At 43.3% G+C, this 21,835-nt stretch overlaps 1 protein-coding gene across 3 annotated transcripts in view; it reads left to right on the top strand.

The window, feature by feature from the left end:
• FLI1 (Fli-1 proto-oncogene, ETS transcription factor) overlaps positions 1–21,616 on the top strand; it is a 141,829-nt gene extending 120,213 nt beyond the window's left edge. For 2 of the 3 annotated variants that reach the window (XM_023734065.1, XM_023734066.1), the window contains 4 exons: positions 13,768–13,833; positions 15,975–16,034; positions 18,076–18,123; positions 19,630–20,923. In XM_023734065.1, coding sequence (XP_023589833.1) covers positions 13,768–13,833; positions 15,975–16,034; positions 18,076–18,123; positions 19,630–20,159 — 704 coding nt within the window. In that variant the 3' untranslated portion in view covers positions 20,160–20,923. Of the gene's footprint in view, positions 1–13,767; positions 13,834–15,974; positions 16,035–18,075; positions 18,124–19,629 lie in introns of all 3 variants that reach the window. The other variant, XM_004379333.2, reaches the window with a different exon arrangement.
• Positions 21,617–21,835: the final 219 nt, after the last annotated feature.

The following is a 21,835-nucleotide window of genomic DNA, read 5'->3' as shown; positions in this document are numbered from 1 at the left end:
ATAGGGTTTCCAAGGAGCAGCTGGTGGATTTGAACTGCTGACCTTTTGGTTAGCAGCCAATCTCTTAACCACTGCACCACCAGGTCTCCATGAGCTTCATAAAACCAAAAACCAAATCATTGCCATCCAGTCGATTCCGACTCATAGTGACCCTGTAAGCTTCATGGACCCACAGTTTTCAAGGAAAAGACAAAACAGCAGATCAGAATCACCTGGGAAGCATTTTAAAGACATTTGCCAAGAGCCCCCAGGTGATGCAAATGGTTAACGCACTCAGCTGCTAACTGAAAGGTTGGCGGTTCGAGTACACGCAGCAGCACCTCTAAAGAAAGGCCTGACAATCTACTTCCCCAAAAATCAGCCACTGAAAAACCTGTGGAACACAGTTCTACTCTGACACATGTGGGGTCGCCATGAGTCAGAATCAACTTGACCGCAGCTGGTTTTGCCAGGACAAACCAGCTATCCCACCCCACTCCCCTTCTCAATTCACGTATGCTGAAGGAGTTGTAGCTCAGCATTTGTGTTTTTAGAACAAGCTCATTCCATTGCTTCTGAAAGGAGCCCTAGTGGCACCATGGTTAAGTGCTCTGACTGCTGACCGAAAGGTTGGTGGTTGGAACCCACCAGCTGCCCCGCAGGAGAAAGATGTGGCTGTCTGCTTCCGTAAAGATTTCCAGCCTTGGAAACCCTATGGGGCAGTTCTACTATGTCCTATAGGGTTGCTATGTGCCAGAATCCACTCGACGGCAATGGGTTTGGTTTGGTTTGGTTTTGGTATTGCTTCCGAAATGTTCTTCCCTCACCCACCCCACCATTGTGAGCCAGTGCCTCATGCAGATACTCAATGGGGAAGAAATGTGTCCTCACACTGCACTCCATAGGCAGCCTTTCTGCCACCATAGTGCTCGCCTTTCCTCATCCCTGGGCCTGATGGCACACCGCCACCTGGTTCAATTCCCTGGCTGCTTAGAACGTGGGCCTTCCTGACCTCTTGGCTGTGTCTTTTGTCTTTATGCTTATCTATCCTGCTCTTAGGAGCTCCATGGGGAAATAAAGGACTGGTAGGCATCACTTTGCTCTGTCACATTAAGGATATAATAATGAATGCATGAGCCCTGCTGGACCCGTTGGCATTTTAATAGGGAAAATGACTTTAAATAAACCTCCAAGGGAGGATGGAGAAAGCTGGGGGCAACTTCGCCTCAAGGGCACCCTTCCAGTTGGGCTCTTAGTCAGACAGCTACTCCTCCCCCGACTGCCAGCGAGGGGCCCCATGACTGGGAGAACTCGGCGAGGTGGGCTCCAGTGCAGTTCGGCTAACTTCCCAGTTCCATATCACACTTCCTGAGTGGGCCGCTTGGGCTTTGAATTTCTAGTTCATCTCCAGACTCCGCACTATTTCTATTTCAGGCCTACCGTCTCTACCAAGTTTCACTCTGGCTTGAACATAACATCCTACTCCAGATGGCAAAGTCAAGACTCAGAGTGAAACCAGTGTTTAGATGTAGTTCGTTTCCCTGGCCGTGTGGCTGTAGATTGTAATAAAAACTCTAGGTGACACTCGTTGGCTTTTTTGAGGAGTGGAGTCCCAAAGTCCTTTGTAAAAAACGGTAGGTGCACAAGTGTTCCAAATGACCCACTAGTGCCCACCTCAACACAGAATATTTTTACTGCATTTGTTTTGCAAAATACACTGATTTAGAAACTCCACCCCAGAGAGGTTGTTTGGACGGGGTACAGTGGCTGCTGGAAAGTTTTAAAAGAAGCTTGTTTAGTCCCAGGTTTGTAAACTAAATTCTATACCTCCATCTCTTTTTCTATCTCTATGTATGTATGTATGTATGTATCTGTTGAGAGACAAAAGCTTTTCTTGTGCTAGACACAAGTGTAGGGGTATGGGACATCTAGTGAAAAGCCAGGGTTTAGCATGATTTGTTATTTTAATAGAAACAACAACCTTTCCCGAGTTCTTTTTGTAGATGTAACAACTTCCTCTCTTCAGAGAAGCCCCTCTCTGAGATAATTAAGAGCTTATTTCTCATGATGTGTTACTGTGGGGGAAGATGAAGCCTTTGAGGAAGAAATGCTAAGGCTAGAAACTCAAGCCAGGACCCTGATATGCTTTTCCCGTCGAATCTCAGGGATCTGTCGCCTCCCACAAGTGAGGATCAAGAAAAAAAATTAGCATGACTCTTTGATGACATTCGAATTCTTGTGTCAGGCATTGTCTGAAGAGAAAGTGGCAAAATTAAATGGGACTGCTGTTTTACCTATCAAAATCCAACGCACCGTCCAAACCCAGTTCAAGTCCAACCCTCCTCAATGTTTTTGCCTTACTCCTAAAGACTACAATCTCTTCTCCGAAGCCTACCGCACTCACGAGCTATTTATGGAGCTAATTACAGATTTCCTTGTGGTCTTTAATTGTGAGTTTTGCCCCGTATCCCTTTTTCCAGCCCTAAAGATATTCAGTAAGTACCACTGGCAGTTGATGGATTCCTTGGGGGGAAGAAAATTTCGTTTTTGTCAATTTAATTAAGTATTTACTGAGTCCTTCCGCTCCACTAAAGAATCAGAAGAAATTAGCTTTGGATGACACAGGAAAGATTAACTTATCTGCCTTGAATTAAACTCTGGAAAAGAATAGCAGCAACAAAGGACACTTTGGAGTGTATGAAGCATTTTCACATGTCTTATCTTACTTAAGGAGCCCTGGTGACACAGTGGTTGAGCACTCAACTGCTAACTGAAGGGTCGGCAGTTTGAACCAACCAGCTGTTCTATGGGAGAAAGATGTGACAGTGTACATCTGTGAAGATTACAGCCTTGGAAAACCTATGGGGCAGATCTACTCTGTCCTATAGGGTTGTAGGGTTGTTATGAGTTGGAATCAACTCAACAGCAATGGATTTGTTGTTGTTGTTGTTTAATTTCTCACTTAAGTTATTGCATTCCGTGCGGGAGACCCAGGTTCAATGCCCAGCCAATGCACCTCATGTGCAGCCACCACCTGCCTGTCAGTGGTGGTTTGCATGTTACTATGATGTTGAACAGGTTTTGGCAGAGTTTCTAGACAAAGAGAAACTAGGAGGAACGGCCTGATGATCTACTTCCAAAAGTCAGCCAATGAGAACTCTGTGGGTCACAATGGTCCAGTTTGCAACCAAAATCATGAGAATGTCACAGGACGGGGCAACATTTCGTTCTATTGTGAACGAGGTCACCATGAGTCTAGATGACTCTGTGGCAACTAGCAATAACAACACCATTCTCAAAAGAACCCTGTAGGATTAAATGCACCATTTCATTTTCTGAACTCTCCAATTAAGCTGTAATCACTTTCTCCAAGCATCCCCCTTTTACAGATAGGTTACCCAAAGCTCAAAGAGGTTATATCACTTGCCTATGTTCACACAGGTGGTAACTGTGGCAGAGATGGGAGGTAAACACAGAAGGGCTCTGACCCCCAGTCCAGAGTTCCTCCTCTTGCAATGAGCTGCATCCCTGCTTGGAATGGATTAAAGACAAATTATGTAATTTCTTCCCGTTAAAATCTCTAAGAGCCTGTAATAATACAGCACAAACAGCCCTATGCCTGATAAGATTTAGGTACTACTCTTCCAAAAAGATGAAAATCACTCTTTGGTATAATTTTGAAAAATTGTTGAGCTTAAACATCTTTGGCCTGCCTGAAAAATAATGATCGGTCCTGCCCAATATCCTAGGGGAGTTTTAAAGAAAGTCAGTTTGTATGCTATGAGTCATATTTTCAATTACTATTAAAATTCTTACATGGCCACATATGCTTTCTCTCAGGCGTTGGGCCTCCAGGCCTTTGCTAATTTGCATGTCTGGTTTAGATAATGTCTGAGGTCCCTTCCAGCCTGAAAAGGAGCCTCTGATTCTATGTGATATAATAAGGGAGACCACATTCCACCTACCCGGAATTGATGGTTCTTCTTCTCTTAACTACTGTGATTCTGTGTGATGTGTGGACGCAGGACTCGGGCACTGGAGCATTCAGTCCTCATCCACAAGGCCACAAAAGATTGAGTGTCCTTCAGTATGAACAACCCTGTCCACCTTCCCCCACCAAGCCCAGAGAATTGCCCTTTCTTGCAAACCACTTCAGACACAGGTCAAAAGGCAAGTCACAGGAAGTGTTGGGATTTTAGATTTCTTGATTTGGATGACAATTATAAATCAGTGTGAGTCTAAGACCACAGATTGGGCAATTACCCTGAATCTAAATATGCAAAAGTTGTGAAATCTTTACTAGACTGGACTCATCCCTGCTTTCACTGTCTCTCACCCAAACATCAGAGATGCTGTCAAGTTTTTAGCTACTTCTGCTTTTCTCCACCATAGAGCAATTCTCACCAAATTAAAAAAGCAATGAAAAGGAGCTGACTTTCCAGAGGACACTGAAGTCAACGTAGGGCCATCAATCTAGGGCCATCCAATCGCTTTACATAAGAAAATTTTGGTGCTATATAGAGCTCAATTTTCAAAACATTGGACAGGTCAAGTCTCTAGTCAAATTATACATTCTTGATGAGACCTTTCCCATCCCAGCACCGCCTACTTCCCTTCCTGCGTTTTATTTTTCTCATAGCACTCACCATCTTCCAATATACAATATAGTTTACGATCTGTTTTGAATGTAAGCTCCTTAGATAAAGCAAGGATTTTTCTCTAGTCATTCTTGTATTCTCAGCACATAGAATAATGCCTGGCACAATAGTAGGTATTCAATAAAATGTTATTGAATGAAGGAATGTGTTGTGGGATATAGGTATCAATTAAGTCCAATAAGCTAAACAAGGGTGATTGAGATATAGTCCCTCTCTTCCAAAAGATTACCAGCTAGCACGGAAAGTAAGTTCACAAAAAGTATACTAGAAGGTTGATCGAGATAAGGGCAATAAACATGACACCTTCACCAGTGATTCTTGACCTCCAGAACTTTGGAAGAAAAAGATGCAAAAAGGGAATTGTTAAGCAGATGCCAAGATCACATCCCCTAATGCCAAAGAAGGTGAGAGAACCTCGCTGTGGCCCACCAGGCAGTGAAGGGTCTGGGTCAGTGGTCCAATCAGAGTTCTTGGCAGAGCAGAGGGGTGTAAGCATAGACCACCCCTCATTCGTCCTTAAGCCCTGTTACCTAAGTGAACCAATACATTCTCTTTTTCCTACCTGGAATCCTCTTAAGCCTGAGGCAGACTTAACTTTAAAAGTATGCAAATTTAGTTGCATCTACACAGTCCGTAGTCGAGGGGAGTTTTAGCAAACATCCAATTAATCTAGTCCCTATGAATTGCTTTTCCACATAATGTTGTTTTTTGTTAGTTGCCTGTCAATTCTGACTCGTGGTGACCCCGTATCTGCTGAGTAGAACTGCTCTCCATAGGGTTTTCAAGGCTGTGAACTTTCATCTGTGGATGGCTAGGCCTTCCTTCCAAGGCGCCTCTGGGTGGGTGCAAACCACCAACCTCAAGTGCTTAACCATTTGTGCCACCCAAAAGGCTGCCCCCAAATCCCACTTTGAGGCCTTATTGAAATAAAAGGCCATTTAGACACATACACAGAGCTCATGAGACAAAGAAAATGACAAATGACAGAGCCCCGTGCTCATCAAGGAGCTTTGCATGACTGTGGCCAGGCTGTGTCCTGAGAGTGTGCCACTTACCTTTCCAAACGTTTCATACTTAACCCCCATCCATTTTTTCAAACATTTTCTCATATGTCCTCTTTTCCCCTTGCATGTATAATACCTTAAACAGTGCCTTCATTATGCTACGCAGCAGGGCTGGGGCTGAGGCTGAAGGGCTGTTTGGATTCCAGGACAGGATCCTTGAGCTCAGGAAATCTGATCCAGGATGTTGTTTTTTTTTTTTTTTTCCCTGTGAGTTCCAAGTCTGAGGAAAGACTTCCCTGGATATCTCCCTCCTACCACGATCTCAGTGGCCTCCAGGCTCCTGTTTGCTCTTTGGGACATAAGATGCCACCGAAGCAAAAGCTGAGCTGCCCTATAGAAGGGGTTGAAATGAGGTGATGACCCAGTTCTGATCTCCAGGACCCGGCTGGGAAGGGACATACCAGATGGGGGAGGGCAGAGGGGACACCATCAAATAGTGCTGGATAATACCTAAGCCAATACACCAGCAGGGGCAATGGTGGTTCAGTGGTAGAATTCTCGCCTTCCATGCGGAAGACCAGGGTCCAATTCCTAGCCAGTTCTCCTTGTGTGCAGCCATCACTCATGGAGGCTTGCATGTGGCTATGAAGCTGAACGGGTTTTAGTGGAGTTTCCAGACTAAGATGGACTAAGAAGGGAAGCCTGATGATCTACTTCTGAAAATCAGTCAATGAAAACCCTGTGGATCACAATAGTTTGATCCACAACCGATCATGAGGATGGCACAGGATTGGGCGGCATTTCATTACGTTGTGTGTGGACTCTCCATGAGTCAGAGGCTGACTCCCCAGCAGCTAATGACAACAATATACCATCAGACAGCCCAGAACCACCATCCCTCACTATCTTCCAGGGCCGTGTTTCTCAAACCCGGGTCCAGGATAATTCATTTATCTTTGAAAAAGAGAACCATACTCTATTCAAATTTGGAAAGCACTGACCTAGAGGCAAAGGAATGGAGCTCTCTTTTCTCTTTTATGGTCCTCAGGCTGCTCAGCTGAGGCTACTCTTCCTTTTCCAGGCCTTCCTTGATGCACTTTTTTAACCTCATTTCACCAAGGTAAACATTTTAGAGGTGCAAGCAAGATTGAAGAGACTATACATATATTGTGTATATTTTTAAATTACCATTTATCAGTTGCCTTTAAGTCAACTCCCACTCATGGTGACCCCATGTGTGTCAGAGTAGAACTAAACTCCATAGGGTTTTCAATGACTGATTTTTCAGAAGTAGATCACCAGGCCCTTCTTCCCAGGTGCCTCTGGGTTGACTCCAACCACCAATCTTTCAGTTAATAGTTGAGCACTTAACCATTTGTGCCACCCAGGGACTCCTATCGAATGCTTATTTAATCCTCATAGCAACCCTATGAAGCATTTGTTATTGGTCCTTTTTAGAAACGCAGAACCTGAGGATCAAAAAGGTAGAGTGACTCGGCCCAGCTCACTTAGCAGAGTGAAAGGGGAGCTGGGATTTGAAGGCAGGTGTAACTGATTCTAAACGCCATGTGGTAACCACAAGTAACCCCAAGGCCCAGCAGAGAGAAAGGATGCCTTCCTGATGGCATCCTAAGCTCTGCATCAATTTTAATTCTCCAGTTCTAGTCACCATTGCACCATCTTTGAAGTGGAAGACCCGGCCAGTAGACCAGGGCCTGGGTAGAGTTGAGACAGTAGGTCAGACGAGAAGGAATCAGTATTGCTGTGGTCACTGGCAAAGCTGAGGGCAGAGGTTAAAGCAGAAACAGTAATCCACAAGAAGGTCATGGTCATGAGCTATGGGTTGGAAGGTCCATGGAGTAGAGCGGGCTTTTGCTGGTGGGGCACAGCATGAAAGGCAGAGGGAAGGAAAACCCAGAGGAGAGCAGCCTATTGGCTTGGTGGCCAGCAGTACCTGTCCTTCTCTAAGACTGGCCTGTTGGAATCACAGGACTTCAGAGGGAGAAAGCTGCTTAAAGGACCATTAGCTCCAGTCCTCTACCGGTCACGTTAGAACCTGTCTGATGGCCCAACAACAAAGCTCATTGTTGCCTCCACAGCTCTTCCTCCTAGTGGGCTGGGTTCTTTCTTGGGAAGTCTCAGGGCCCCCCTTTATTTGAGCTCTCCTCCTTTGGCACCCTCCCTCTTTCAGGAAAGGGGGTCTGGATCTGGCCCAGTTCCCTGCTCTGAGCATGAGCAGCCTTGCCCAGTCCTCGGCTGAAAGGCCTGCATTCAGAAGCTGGGCTTTCCAAGGATAAACAGGGCTAGGTGTTGCCAACCTTTTCAGCAGCAACCAGAAATTTGACAAGAAGTTTCAGGGAAAATTCATCTTTTTTTCACAAAGTCATTGGGAGCGAGGCCTTGTGTCATCCAGGAGGGAGAGAGAGAAGCTGTTGTGTGCTGGTGTCCCTGCATCTCGGCCTCTGGGTGAGGTCACCACAGAGTGGAGGGCCGTGTGTGGGTGGATACACTTGGGCCTTCAGACTGCCATCCTGAGGCATCAGACAGAAAGAGAGGTCTTGAGATGCTTGGCCAGAAGGAGGACGATTTTAAAAGATTGACACAGAAACTTAGCTAACACTGTGATGTCTATGGGGTCATGTCCAGAAAAAGCTTTTCCCTACCGAGAGGGACTTTTCAAAAAACAAAAAATCTTCATACTCATATTTCTCCACCCCGGGAGCCTCTCCTGGAATCTAAGGGGCCATTTAGTGTCCCATCCAGGCACCCTGAGCATCACATAATGGAGACACTGTTAAGGCCGTCCTAGAGAGGCCAGGTTACCCACAATGGTTGGCAATGTCCAAATTCACCAGAACAGGGCTCAGATCTCTTTGCTTTGGCAAAAGTCGATTTCAGACTGCCCAAAACCATTAATGCTAGATGAGCTCCTTATGGTGACCTCTCTGAAAAGAATCTCAATGAGGTTTGTCATCTGGGCTCTCCATAAGCCTTCACTGAAGTCAGAAGTGAGCTTGGCAGAGGCAGGGTGTGATTTTCTGCTGATAAAGCCTTCGGCCACCACAGACGAGGCCTGCAATCACCAGCTCTGTCTGCGGGTCCCTCATGGTCACGTTTTTGCACACTGTGCCCTTGGCTCTGCCTCAAGCTTGTCTTTATAGAAGTCAGTTTTCAGAAAGCAGACTCTGGGCACCACACTGGGCTGGCTCTGCACACACTCAGGCGGCTCCTTGGCACCTGCATCCGCTGACCGGCCGCTGGGGTGCCAAGGAGCTCAAAGCAGCCAGGCGTCGGGCTCTGGGACTGATATTGTTTGTGCAGAAATGTGAGTTGTTGGATTAAGTCCCTGGTCCAGGCTTGTCTACTTTTGTTTTAGACATATTTCTGTGTGTGTGTGTGTGTGTATCCGGGACGAAGGAGCCCTGGTGGCGCAGTGGTTAAAGCGCTTGGCTGCTAACCAAAAGGTTGGTGGTTCGAACCCACCAGCTGCTCTGAGGGAGAAAGATGTGGCACTCTGCTTCCATAAAGATTACAGCCTTGGAAACCCTGTGGGACAGTTCTGCTCTGTCCTATAGGGTCACTATGAGTCAGAATCAACTGGACAGCAGTGGATTTTGGTTTTTATCTGGGACTAGAGCTGACAATACTGCTACGTTTTCACTTGCATGACTTTTAGTAGGAAAAAAATTGAACCTTCCTTTCAGCAATGATATTTTTAAAAAATATATAAAATGCAATGCAGGCAATTTCAGTGCATAGCATCTAGTCCTTTCCCTCCCACGGGGACAAGTTTATAGCTTATGTCCAGTAAACAGGTATTTTATTGTCCCTTATACTCAGAGGGGACGTAGGGTATATAGTCTACATTCCTTATCACCTCAGACTTAAACCACCTAGAGATGAAGTTTAGTGTGTACGTCGCGGTAGGAGTACTGAATTCTCTTCAGCTGTGATAGAGTGAACAATAAGAAGAGAAAATATTGAACCAGTTCGTTCATTCATTCATTTAACAAATAGTTATTGGGTGCTTTACTCTGTGCTGGGTACTGTGCAAGTTGCTTGAATATGTCAGAGAGCAGAACAGAGATGCCTACCCTTGTGGACCTCACATTCAGGTAGGAGGTACACACATGAATTAATTATTGAGTAAATTAGGTGATGAGTGAAAAAAGAAAGAGTAGAGCAGAGTAAGGGAGATAGTGGAAAGGGGAAGGGAAGTTACTGTGTGTTTGGTAGGCTGGTGAACATGTTTCTGGGTCTGAACATTTCTTAGGCATATAATAATGATACCATGTCATCGAGTCAACCTCAACTCATGGCAACCCCAGGTGTGTCAGAGTAGAACTATGTTCTGTGGGGTTTTCAATGGCTGATCTTTTGGAAGTAGGTCACCAAGCCTTTCTTCCAAGGAACTTCCAACCTTTTGGTTAGCAGCTGACTACATTAACAGTTTTCACCACCCAAAAAAAGTAAAAAAAGAAACCCATTTTCCACTCATAGCAACCACGTGTGTTACAGAGTAGAACAATTCCATAGGATTTTCTTGGCTGTAATGTCTGTGGAAGCAGTTCACCAGGCCTTTCTTCCACAGCACTGCTGAGCGGGTTCAAACTGCCAACCTCTGGGGTAGCAGCTGATGGACCTATAATAGTAATGCAAATACTAGTATTGATTGCTGGCATTTACTGTGGCTGTGTCCCGAGCACTCTGCTGGGGATTTTCATGAATATCTCATTTCATCTGTAAGGCTGCTCTGGTTCTCTTCTAAGGCAGAATGCCAGACCTTAGTTCTTGGCCTTGGACTTCACCATCTTCATGCTTTGTCTTTGGAGCAGGAATCACTCCAGAAATACTGGTTTGGATCTAAATCTCACACTTGGCAGATGTCCCCAAGACCCCATAGCCCTCAGAGTGCATTGTTTAACTCCAGAGTACATGGACCCAGGCTGTCCTCAGTGGATTCCCTGCCAGTAATAGGATTTCCTACGCAGATAGTGTGAATGCAAGGACAATGAGAGGGAGACGCTGGTCTTTGTTGCGCCAGCTCCACACCCTGCTGTGTTCCCCATTCGCTGAAGACTCTAGCTTACAGTACTGCCCATTGCTGTGTGTTGCTCTGTTAAATTCACAGTGAGACCACAGTGAGGGTGATGGCGGGGTGGCCTCTGTTTCTGTCACTTCCTTTTTCACCTGCCTGAGGGCTGTAGGGTTACATAGGACATCTAACGTTCTTTAAGGCAGACTTTCACCCTGAGGTGGCCTGTAGGAGACTTACCTCATTACCTCATAAAGCTGTGCATCCCTCCTCAGGCTACCAGAAAAGATCAAGCTGCCAACCACTTCTCTGACAAGGCAATACCTTCAAACTTTGATTGGTCATGTAGAATTAGAGGAAAATCCAGTGGTCACCCACTATGACTAGAAGGAATTCATTCATTCCATAACTTTGCCTGCCTGCTCTGAACCAGGAGCTAGGATAAAAGAAAAGGAAGACAAGTTGATAGGAAGTCAATGTAACTACAGCCATGGCTGTAATTTGAGCTAAAAAACAGTACTTCTGAATGGTCACGACAAAGCTTTCAGATAGGATTGAAGACTTCAGTGGACTAATGACTGAGTAGAAAGCTGAGTAGAAAATTTTGAGACAGAGGTTATATCAGGGCAGTAAGTCAGAAGTCAGAACTTCAGATCACACACACCAGTTCCTGGAACTTAGTGATTTTTTTTTTTTTTTTTTGCTTGAATGTGTCACTTTCTACTTTCACTTTCTATTCTATTCCTACTAAAATCATCTGCTCTCCTGTCCATCCTACACCACCATGAGGTTCTTTCTTCACCACACCCTGTTTTAATTGTATTCCTGCGTCCTTCAAACCCTCCCTGGGTTTCCCACTGCTGATAGCACTCAGATCACAAAGCTTGCTTAGCTGACATCAAGGCTGCCCAGAGCCCTGAACACGGCCCCAGCTTTTCTTCCAACCCTCTCTCATCTACCACTATACATCCCACAGCTCCACCCAGGTTTGTCCCCAGATATTACCTCTGCATTCTCACCACCCCGCTTGTGCTTGGTGTCTCTTCTCCAGAGAGGTCTAACTCAAGTAACATGGCCCCATGAGGGCCTCTTCAACCCCAATTACACCCACTTCTCCCTCCTTAACCTCCAATAGCCCTTCGTATCGCCACCACTCCTTTAGCACATGACCCACATTTCCTCACAGTCTTAGGTATTTTCTCATATTTGAATGCAAGGACAGAGAACTTGTTTCATATTGCCTCACACCCACTATAAGGCCAAGCACACCATACATTGAAGAAGTCAGTTCCAAATGAATTACTGGAGGCTTAACCATCAACCCCACCCAGAAAGAAAACCCGCTGAAGAGTCTCAGCTTTCCTTTTGCTTATACCAGTACTGTACACACTCTGCAGACCAATGCAAGAAATCCCAGAAAATGCCAATCAAAGCCTTCATCCCAAGCTCGTAAACAAGTTGGTTTTTTCTGTTTGGTTTTGCTTTGTTTTGTTTTTAAGTAAGAAGAGGAATCTATTTGCAGGAGGAACTGTGGTGGGGGTGGGGAAGTCAAATAAAAATAAAAACAGGAATTACATGAGTTGAGCTTGGTCTCTCTTTTTCTCCTTCTCTGCTCTTCCTCCGCATCCCATCCCCCTCACTTTCTGTTTTGCTTTTCATGCCAATTGCTAAAGACTGTAATTTAAAAACTGAACTGGCTTTTCCAGAGCCATGAGGAATGTGCGTGTACACGTGGATTTTTCCACAAGAAAATTGTCCTTGTCTCTTGGTTCTTCTTAGCCAGAAACGAGGCAGTTGGATGAGCCAATCTATCTTCCTCTTTCTCATTCTAATTTGTCTGAGTGGCTCAGGATGGGGTGGAAGGGAATGGTTTGTGTTTCACCCTGTCAGACTGTTGTTTGATGAGGTTTGTGCTCCATTTGTTTGGATGGTTTTTATGGTTTCTTTGTTGTTCATGGAAAAACTTTGAAAGTCATAATTCTGTGTCCTTTAGCTCTTCTGCTATCCCTGCTCAGTGTCTCAGAGGGACTCACTCCATGAGAAAGGAAAAGAGGGACATTTCCAGCCAGCTAGTTAAGTGATTTCTGAGCACAGTATGTAGGCAAGTGGATTCTTTCAAGAAAGGAGTTGGGGTCACAAATACTCGAGTTCAATGGATAATTCCGCAAGACACTCTGGAGGCACACCTCCACTCACTTCCAAGTGGGAAGCAGTTCTCCATCCACTCATGTCTTAATTCAACCACATTTGTGCAACCCTACCCTTAATCAATGTGATTTTTCTATCACCATAAAACTAAGTTCATGGGATATCCCAGTTAATTGGCCTAATAATGTGTTTAGTGCTTTCTCTTCTACCTGCCAGGCCTCTAGCCCTTTTCCTTTCTCTGTGGTCATCATGCCCAACCCTCTCCATTATCAACAGAAACACATTAGAGACCTAAGAGAGCTGGAAAGTGCTCACACCTCCGAGATACTGTCTCCCATCATCAGTGTGCTGAAATGCAGGGCTGGAGGCAGCCTCCCAGAAGCTCTCTTAGTTCTGGGCTTTGAGACATTTTTCTCATGTCCAGACATTCCCAATCTCCTCAGAGCTGCTTAGAGGGCTTTTCTGCACAGCTATAGACTTTTTTTTGTTCTCTCTAGCCTTGAATTAGTTTATATTTATAGAAAGTTTTATAAAAAATTGCTTCACACGTGTTCTTATTTGATCATTACCACAACCCTATAACTAGATAAACTACTTAGATTTTTTCTTTCCATATTAAAGAAAACAGAGGCTCAGAAAAGTTTTATTACCCATCCCAGCCAGTATTTGAACCAATCCTCTAACTATAATTTGAAATTCAGGGTTCTTCCTATTACTTTGGCTTCCAAGTAAGACTGAAATCGTCTCAACTTCACAGTTTTAATTCCCTCCACTACCTCCACCCCCACCCCCAGCAGAAGAGTAAACTTCTGGAATTTAGTGATGCTTAAACAATTATTACTGAATTGAATTTAATTTCTCATGGTAACAAAGAAGTAATTTTCATGCAACATTTCTGAACAGCAGGAGATGCTGACGTACCTCTATTTGTTGTTTTCTTTAGATCCTTCTTATGACTCAGTCAGGAGAGGAGGATGGGGCAATAACATGAATTCTGGCCTCAACAAAAGTAAGTACATGTCATACCAGTCTTTGGGAGGAAAACATTTATCTCAGGACAGGGGTGGAAAACAGGGTCATACATTGGTGATGAAGGAAATCCTTTCAAGAAAAAGGCTGAGATTACAAATTACTACGTAAGCAATAACCAAGATCCCTTTCAATAACATGTACTCATTATTTGTCTACTTTGCACACAACACTTGCTACTATAGAGTTCAAAGAGGAATCAGACATGGACTGGTCCCTTAAGCAGGGGAGGGGAGTCATTCATACAAATAACTGTTTTCCTCTGGGTGGTATCACGATGGCTTTGTGGACCTGGAACCATCTGAGTTAGCTCTGGGAGAGGCAGGATTTTGGCCTGTGGGAGATGGGGAGGGGAGACATGGCCAGCAGAGGTGGGGGCCTGGAAAAGACCTAAAAGCCTTGCTCATGTCTGAAAGTGAGCTGGGACTTCAGCTTCCAAGAAATCAGGATTGTGAAAGGAAAGAAGTCTGGAAAGGTCAGAACAAAAGGAGTCATGAAGGGCACTGTGAAAATAGACCTGAGTTATACAGTCAGTGAGGAATCACTGAAGGTTTCTGACCAAGGGAATGAAATGGTTGAGGGAGATTAAAATGGCTAAATAGCATATGATAAGTTGGTGGGAAGAGAGAGGAGTGGTGAAGATATATCAGTTAGATGAAGCCATAGACCATGCAAGCAGGAATATAGATCTAAAATAGAGAAGAGCCTAAACCTCCAAACCAAGGAAACAAATCTCATGAGGTGTACACAAAAGCAGCCTCAGCACCTACTTTTTTTTTTTTTTGTCATTGTTGTAAATATATCTATCACACAACTTGTTCCAATTCAACTTTTTACAGATGTACAACTTATTGACAGCAATTACATCAATCGGCTGGGCAACCCTACCCATAATCAATGCAATTTTTCTATCACCATAAACCTAAGTTCATGGGATATCCCAGTTAATTGGCCTAATAATGTGTTTGGTGCTTTCTCTTCTACCTCCTAGTTCATTGCATAGTGCCTGGGATCTTAAAAGTTTTCAAGCGTCCATCCAAGGCACAATAATTGGTTTCTATTCACCTGGAGCAAGAGGAAGAAGGAGAATCAGCAATAGGAGTAGGATACAGAATGTGTTGGTAATTGCCTCCATAAACAACAGTCTCCTTTGCCATGAGACCAGAAGAACTAGATGGTGCCCAGTTACCATTACTGAATATTTTGACCAAAGATTCTATAGAAGAATCCTGATCAAAAAGGAGAAAATGTAGAAAAGAGTTTCAAATTCTCATGGAATCCAGACTTTCTGGAGTCACGGAGGCTGGATGACCCCAAAACTATTGCCCTAAGATTATCTTTAAAACTTAAACCAAAAATATCCCCTGAAGTATTCTTAAAACCAAACAATAGTGTAGCTTAACTAGTAAAGAATGTCTGCCTTGAGCATTATGTTTTTTTTAAGATCTATCTATGTGGGATCAAACTGACAACAGCAACTCAAAAGCTTAGATAGGAATCTTAGGGGACAGTGAGTTTATGTTAATGGGGGGAGAACAACTCCGAAAAAGAGGGTGAGAGTGGTTGTGCAACTTGAAGAATATGATCAATGTCACTGAAATGTACATGTAGAAACTTGAATTAATGTATTTGTTGCAACAAGAACATAAAATAAATTATTAATAAATAAATAGAGAAGAGATAAGAATAGAAGGAATGTACGTGAAAGATACCATAAAGGGGAACTCACAAAACATGGAAATACAGGAAGCAGGTGATCCTTGCACAAATGTTATCTTCTTGTTGAGGACATCTCGATTTCTTGTTTAAAAACTAAATCCATAGCCCCAGTGCCATCAAACATGCTATACTATATGCTTTACTTTTTTTGTTTGTTTACTGTTGTCTTCCCCATTAAAACATTAAGTTCCACCAGGAGCTGCTTGTTCATTGCTGAATCTTCACCATCTAGAACAGTGCCAGCACATAGCAGATTCTAGAAAAATATTTATGAATAAAACAAATAAATGAATGAATGAATGAGAAAGCAAGTTTGTCCTCCTGGAGGGCATTTGATAAGATTTTTCTCTCCTCTCATGGAAAATGGCCCTACTCATCATATTTCTCTTCCTCTTTCTACAGGTCCTCCCCTTGGAGGAGCACAAACGATGAGTAAGAATACTGAGCAACGGCCCCAACCAGGTAACTGTCCAGGGATGTGCAATCTCTCCTTTGCTTCTTGTGCAGCTGTTGATGGCAATGATCAACTGATGGAAGATGTAAACAATATACTGCGCTTGTCATCACCTTTCATTTAAATTCTATATTATCATGCCCTGTAGTCAATCTATGAATTAAGAGGTACTGGAATCAGGTAGAGACTAGTTAAATATCAGAAATGAAAGGAACTTAGAGATTAAATATACCAGTACCTCACCATATGTATAAAATAAAGAACTTGCGAACTACCCTATAGGGCAGAGTAGAACTGTCCCATAGAGTTTCCAAGGAGCACCTGGTGGATTCAAACGGCCAACGTTTTGGTTAGCAGCCATAGCACTTAACCACTGCGCCACCAGGGTTTCCAAATATCAGAAATGAAAGGAACTTAGAGATTAAATATTCCAGTGCCTCACAGTATAAAATAAAGAAACTGAGGCCCAGGGAGGTAATTTGCTAAAAAGCCACAAAGCTGGTTTTTGAGAGAACTAGAGCTATAACCTCAGACTCCCAAGTTCCTGTCCAAGACCTTTATGCATCACCAAACCTTCCTTTCACCTTGTGATGGATCCATCTAACAATTAAAGGCAAAGAGATTTTTAAAGCCATGGACCTGGGGTAGAACGTTGAGACATAGAGGTCTATAACATTCTCTATAGCATCTCAGTCGTATGGTTTCCTCCCCTCTACTTGAATACTTACAGCACTGGGAGTTCACTACCTAGCTAAGCTTGATTCTACTATCTGAGCCCAAGCCCACCTCCCTGTAACTTCCACTCAAACTTCGTAGTTTTGCCCTCTGGAGGGGTCTTCCTCCCTCTCCATAGAAGACCCTTCATATATCTGAAGACAGCTGTGTGCTGACCTCCGAGACCCAGCTCTACTCTATCTTCTCTATGTGATACAATTGAGGGTACAGTTCTGAACCAGCCATTTTCTTTGGGAAGGACAAGCATTGTCTCCATCTCCACCAAAAGGCAGAGCAAGAGAAAATTGACCTACGTATTCTCAGAGAGATTAAGGAAGAACTTGCTGACTGTGAAACGTGACAAGTCAGACTTAGAGAGTTTTAAAAATTCTCTAACAACAACAAAATTAGACATCACCTGTCAAAAATATTTGGTCATCATACTGTGTGCATGAAGAAGAGTGGGCTAAATGGCCTTGAGGACTCTCCAAGTTAATTTGTGGTTCCAACCAAAAATTCTATTGATTAAAAAAAATTCTTATAGGAAAATTTTACAAAGTATTTGCCTACATGCCGAGTTGGGGTCCAGCTCTCTATCATGATTTCCTTAACTGGATAAAAGAAGACAAACCTCACCTTAACCAGTATTACAAAGATTTTTTCATGGCTAAATAATCACATAAGTTTTAAGTGAACTGAGATTTTAAGAATAGTCATTTTATAGCTAAAATACAAATTCTGGTTAGTGTGAACATTTCCAAGCTTGAAATCACAGGGTGGTGTACTAGAAGGGAACTTAGGAATCCAGTAGCCCAACCCACTCATTTTGTAGATGAGAAAACTGATATCCAGAGATTGTCCAACAAGTTATTTAGTTGATGACATAGCTGAGGCTAGAACCCAGGCTGTTTATTTCCAGTCTGTATTCTTTATGCTACGTCAGAGAAACAATTTTTATTAGACCTTCTTTAAACCCATTGAATAAGCTATCCTTTTGTTTATTCTCTGTATGATTGAATATTAGCCAGCTCCTTTCCAAATGTTTTCATTAGTTTGTTTTGGGTAATGACAACTTTAACTATAAATTTTAGACACCTGATATGAAAAAGTGACTCCATTACTGTTCCACGTCGTTTCTGTAATTATTGGGATGAAGACCGTAACTGTGATCAAGATCTTTGAGATGTGCATGTGAAAGCAGTAAAGTTTTCTGAAATCAGGCTTTCCTATGATATTGAAATAAAAGTATAAACCCTTAGGGTTTTGTTATTATTGATACTGTTGTGTTTATATTTTTGAAAACAGTGAAACAAATTTCCCTTTTGGTTTCCTTAGATCCATATCAGATCCTGGGCCCGACCAGCAGTCGCCTAGCCAACCCCGGTGAGTTCACCTTGGTTTGCAAGACTTTCTTTCTAGAATGTTCCATTGCTTTGTGAGGTCACAGAGACCTTTATTCCAAGTCCAGACACATGACAAGGAGTAGAATGTACTTCTTTCCTGGAAACGTGCTCTCAGCATATGTTTCTGTAGTGTACAAATGAGAGGTCAGGGCTTGTTATCAGATAGCGATGTCCTTTAGCTGAGGATGTTCTGGAGAACAGACATTAGCGCTGCATATCTGCCACTGAGTTTTAGGTTAGTGATAAAGGCCATGGTAGACATTTCAGTAGGGAAAGATGAAGGAAAAAGGAAACACTTCGAGTGAGCTCTCAGTTATCTCCCCAATGCGAGGAACAAGTGGATACATCTTCCAAAAGTATTTTGTTCATGACCTTAGAAAGTGCTGCAGAGTTATCTGGCCTTATGAAAGAGGTGCGTCCCTGAAAAGTTACCAATAATGTAAATTTGACAATGTACTTTCAGGGTGTGTTATTAAAAATAACTCTCAGGTTCTTCTAAAACAAGACCATTGAGAGTGTGAGCTAGTAGGCCCTTTGCAATAATGAACACCTTCCTTTCTCAGTTAACTTAGTGCTTTCAGGGTCTCTCAGGCCATTCTTTAATTCCTTACAGTCCCTGCTCATTCTTTAGCCCCTACCATTCTTTAGTCCGTCTGTCCCTAGGTGGGCAGACACCATACAGCTCCTTCTCCTATAAATTTCCTCTCTGCCCAAGTCCTCCTCCGTAGAATCTATGGCTGAGAGCCAAGCACTAAGACTGTTGAGGTACAATCTGGGTATGGGTCAGCCTGAGACCAGTGCCCATACCTTCTTCCTGTAACTCTGATAACCTTCTCAGGACCTGGCCAGCAGCTCTCTGTAACACTGCCAAGGAAGACCTTTGGGGGACATCACCACCAAGTAGAAATTAGAGAGTGATTCAGGCCTTCCTAGAAGAAAAGATTCAAAAAACTTGCCAAAAGAAGGAAGGGGTGACTTGCCCAAGACCACACAGCTAGTTCAGGGCAAAGCCAGCACCTCCTTCCCATGTTCCACTTTTACCAGGCCTTGGGACAAATTGGGAATCCCTGGGTGGTGCACATGGTTAAGGTGCTTGAATGCCAACTGAAAAATTGGAGGTTGGAGTCCACCCAGAGGCAGGCACCTCAGAAGAAAGGCATGAAAATCTACTTCTGAAAAATCATCCAATGAAAACCCTATGGAGCACAGTTCTATTCTGACACACATGGGGTCTCAAAGAGTGGGAATCAACTTGACAGCAACTGGTTTTGGGGGGACAAATTATCTTAAGATCTAACCATATTATATCAATCTCAGGAGCAAGCAGAAAAGCAAACCAACAATGGTAAAAGTGTTGTCAAATAAGTTGAGTCTAGCAGGAAACACTCTGAGAAGGGGTGTGAGGATCCCTGTGTTTGGGGAACTGGGTTCTGACTTCTCGCGGCTGAGATATCCTGTCTTCTCCTGTCTACCTTCCTGCCTGCAGGAAGCGGGCAGATCCAGCTGTGGCAATTCCTCCTCGAGCTCCTTTCTGATAGTGCCAATGCCAGCTGTATCACCTGGGAGGGCACCAACGGGGAGTTCAAAATGACGGACCCCGATGAGGTGGCCAGACGCTGGGGGGAGCGGAAGAGCAAGCCCAACATGAATTACGACAAGCTGAGCCGGGCCCTCCGATATTACTATGACAAAAACATTATGACCAAAGTGCATGGCAAAAGGTATGCCTACAAATTTGACTTCCACGGCATCGCCCAGGCCCTGCAGCCACATCCGACTGAGTCGTCCATGTACAAGTACCCTTCTGATATCCCCTACATGCCTTCCTACCACACCCACCAACAGAAGGTGAACTTTGTCCCTCCCCACCCCTCCTCCATGCCAGTCACTTCCTCCAGCTTCTTTGGAGCGGCGTCACAATACTGGACCTCCCCTACTGGTGGAATCTACCCCAACCCCAATGTCCCCCGCCACCCTAATACCCACGTGCCCTCACACTTAGGCAGCTACTACTAGAAGCTTAATCATCGGTGGTCTTCTAGCCGAAGCCCTATCCTTCCCACTCCTAGGATACTTTGGACTCGAAGGATATATGTGGCCTCGAAGAGAAAACAAAACTGGATGTTCTTTCTTGTTGGATAGAACCTTTGTATTTGTCCTTTAAAAACAATTTTTTTTTAATGTTGGTAGCTTTTGCTTCCTCTACGTTCAACAAAGAGATGGATAATTCCGTGGGCCAGTACTCCATTTTGGATTCTCAACCTCTTATCATCTTATGAATTAAACATTTAGATTACTGGAATGGTTTTCTATGGTTCTGGGAAAGAAAGAAACTGTAAAATCTCTTTATATTTTTATGACCAAAGCAGTTTCTTCACAACACACGGGTCTCATCATGGACCCTGTGGGGTTCAGTATGATAAAGAGTCATGGGCTTATCCGGTCATGTTCTGGTTTGAGTCTTAGTGAAAACAGACGCAGGAAGCTTATGATCTTATTTTAGGAGGACTTGATTCAGTGGATGGCAACTGGAACATTGGCTGTAAGGCCAGTGAGAACTCAACTGGAATTTAAAAGAAAGAACGTGTGTGTGCGTTTAAGAAGCCATGGGCGTTGCAAACTCCTTCTCAACGGGCAATATGCACTAGGCTGACCATTCTCTCTAGAAATAGTCAAGATAGAAACTACAGAATTTTAATGCAAATACAGATATTACTGAAAGACAGAGAATGAGAATTATATAGCTAATTTTTTTTTTTTTTTAAATAATGACAGTGGGTCCCAGAACTTGGAAGAGTCTTAGGGATTTCTAAATACAAGCAGATTCACAAGCGCTGTGCGTTTGTCAGACCATCAGTCCAAGGTCAACCAACCAGAAGGCAACTTACTGTATAAATTATGCAGAGTTATTTTGCTATATCTCACAGTATTAAAAATGAGTAAATAAAAAATTAAAAAGAATAAATAAACGAGTTGACCTCGGTCACAAATACAATTTTACTATCAAATCAGTCGTCGTTATTTTTTTAAGTGTAATTTGTACATCTTTTGTCAATCTGTACATTTGGGCTGTTTGTACGTTTTTATAGCTGGTTTTAAAAAAGCATAATGTGACTATTGTGGAAAACAGGACGTATGAGTCACCGACTTAGTAGAAAGAAAAGCACTCTTCTGGTGTGGTTATTTAACAGGAGTGCACAAGGAAGTAAAAGCAATCCATTTAAATCTGTAATGCTTGGAAATGTTTGTAAATAACAGGACTGCAATAATCACAACTTGGAAAAAAACCAAACTTTCCCTTGTGGATACGAGGGATCTTCCTGCTCCATATATGCAATATATTTTTTAGACATTAAAGTATATATAATTTTTCAGGTAATCATTGACTTTTTTAACTATATTAAGTGTTAAGCTGACAACTGTCAATGAAGACTATGTTGTAAAATAATTTGACTAAATAAATTGTGCCTTCTTCTCTCAGAAATGATGACACTGTTTTCTTATTTACCCCGTTAGATCAAAGGGCTTTCCCAGGGGAAAATTTCTATTTACCTCTTGCACCATCAAGAGTTTTTCAAATGTACACTGCAGTACAGAAAAAGGTACAAAGTCAATGTATTTTGTTGTTGGTGGTGTGGTGGTGGTGATGATGTTTGCAGAAATATGTTATTTAAGTCTTTCTCCAGCCTGAG

Source organism: Trichechus manatus, unplaced genomic scaffold (genome assembly GCF_000243295.1).
Source record: "Trichechus manatus latirostris isolate Lorelei unplaced genomic scaffold, TriManLat1.0 scaffold00064, whole genome shotgun sequence".
Taxonomy (NCBI): domain Eukaryota; kingdom Metazoa; phylum Chordata; class Mammalia; order Sirenia; family Trichechidae; genus Trichechus; species Trichechus manatus.
This window is presented reverse-complemented; position numbering and strand designations above follow the sequence as displayed.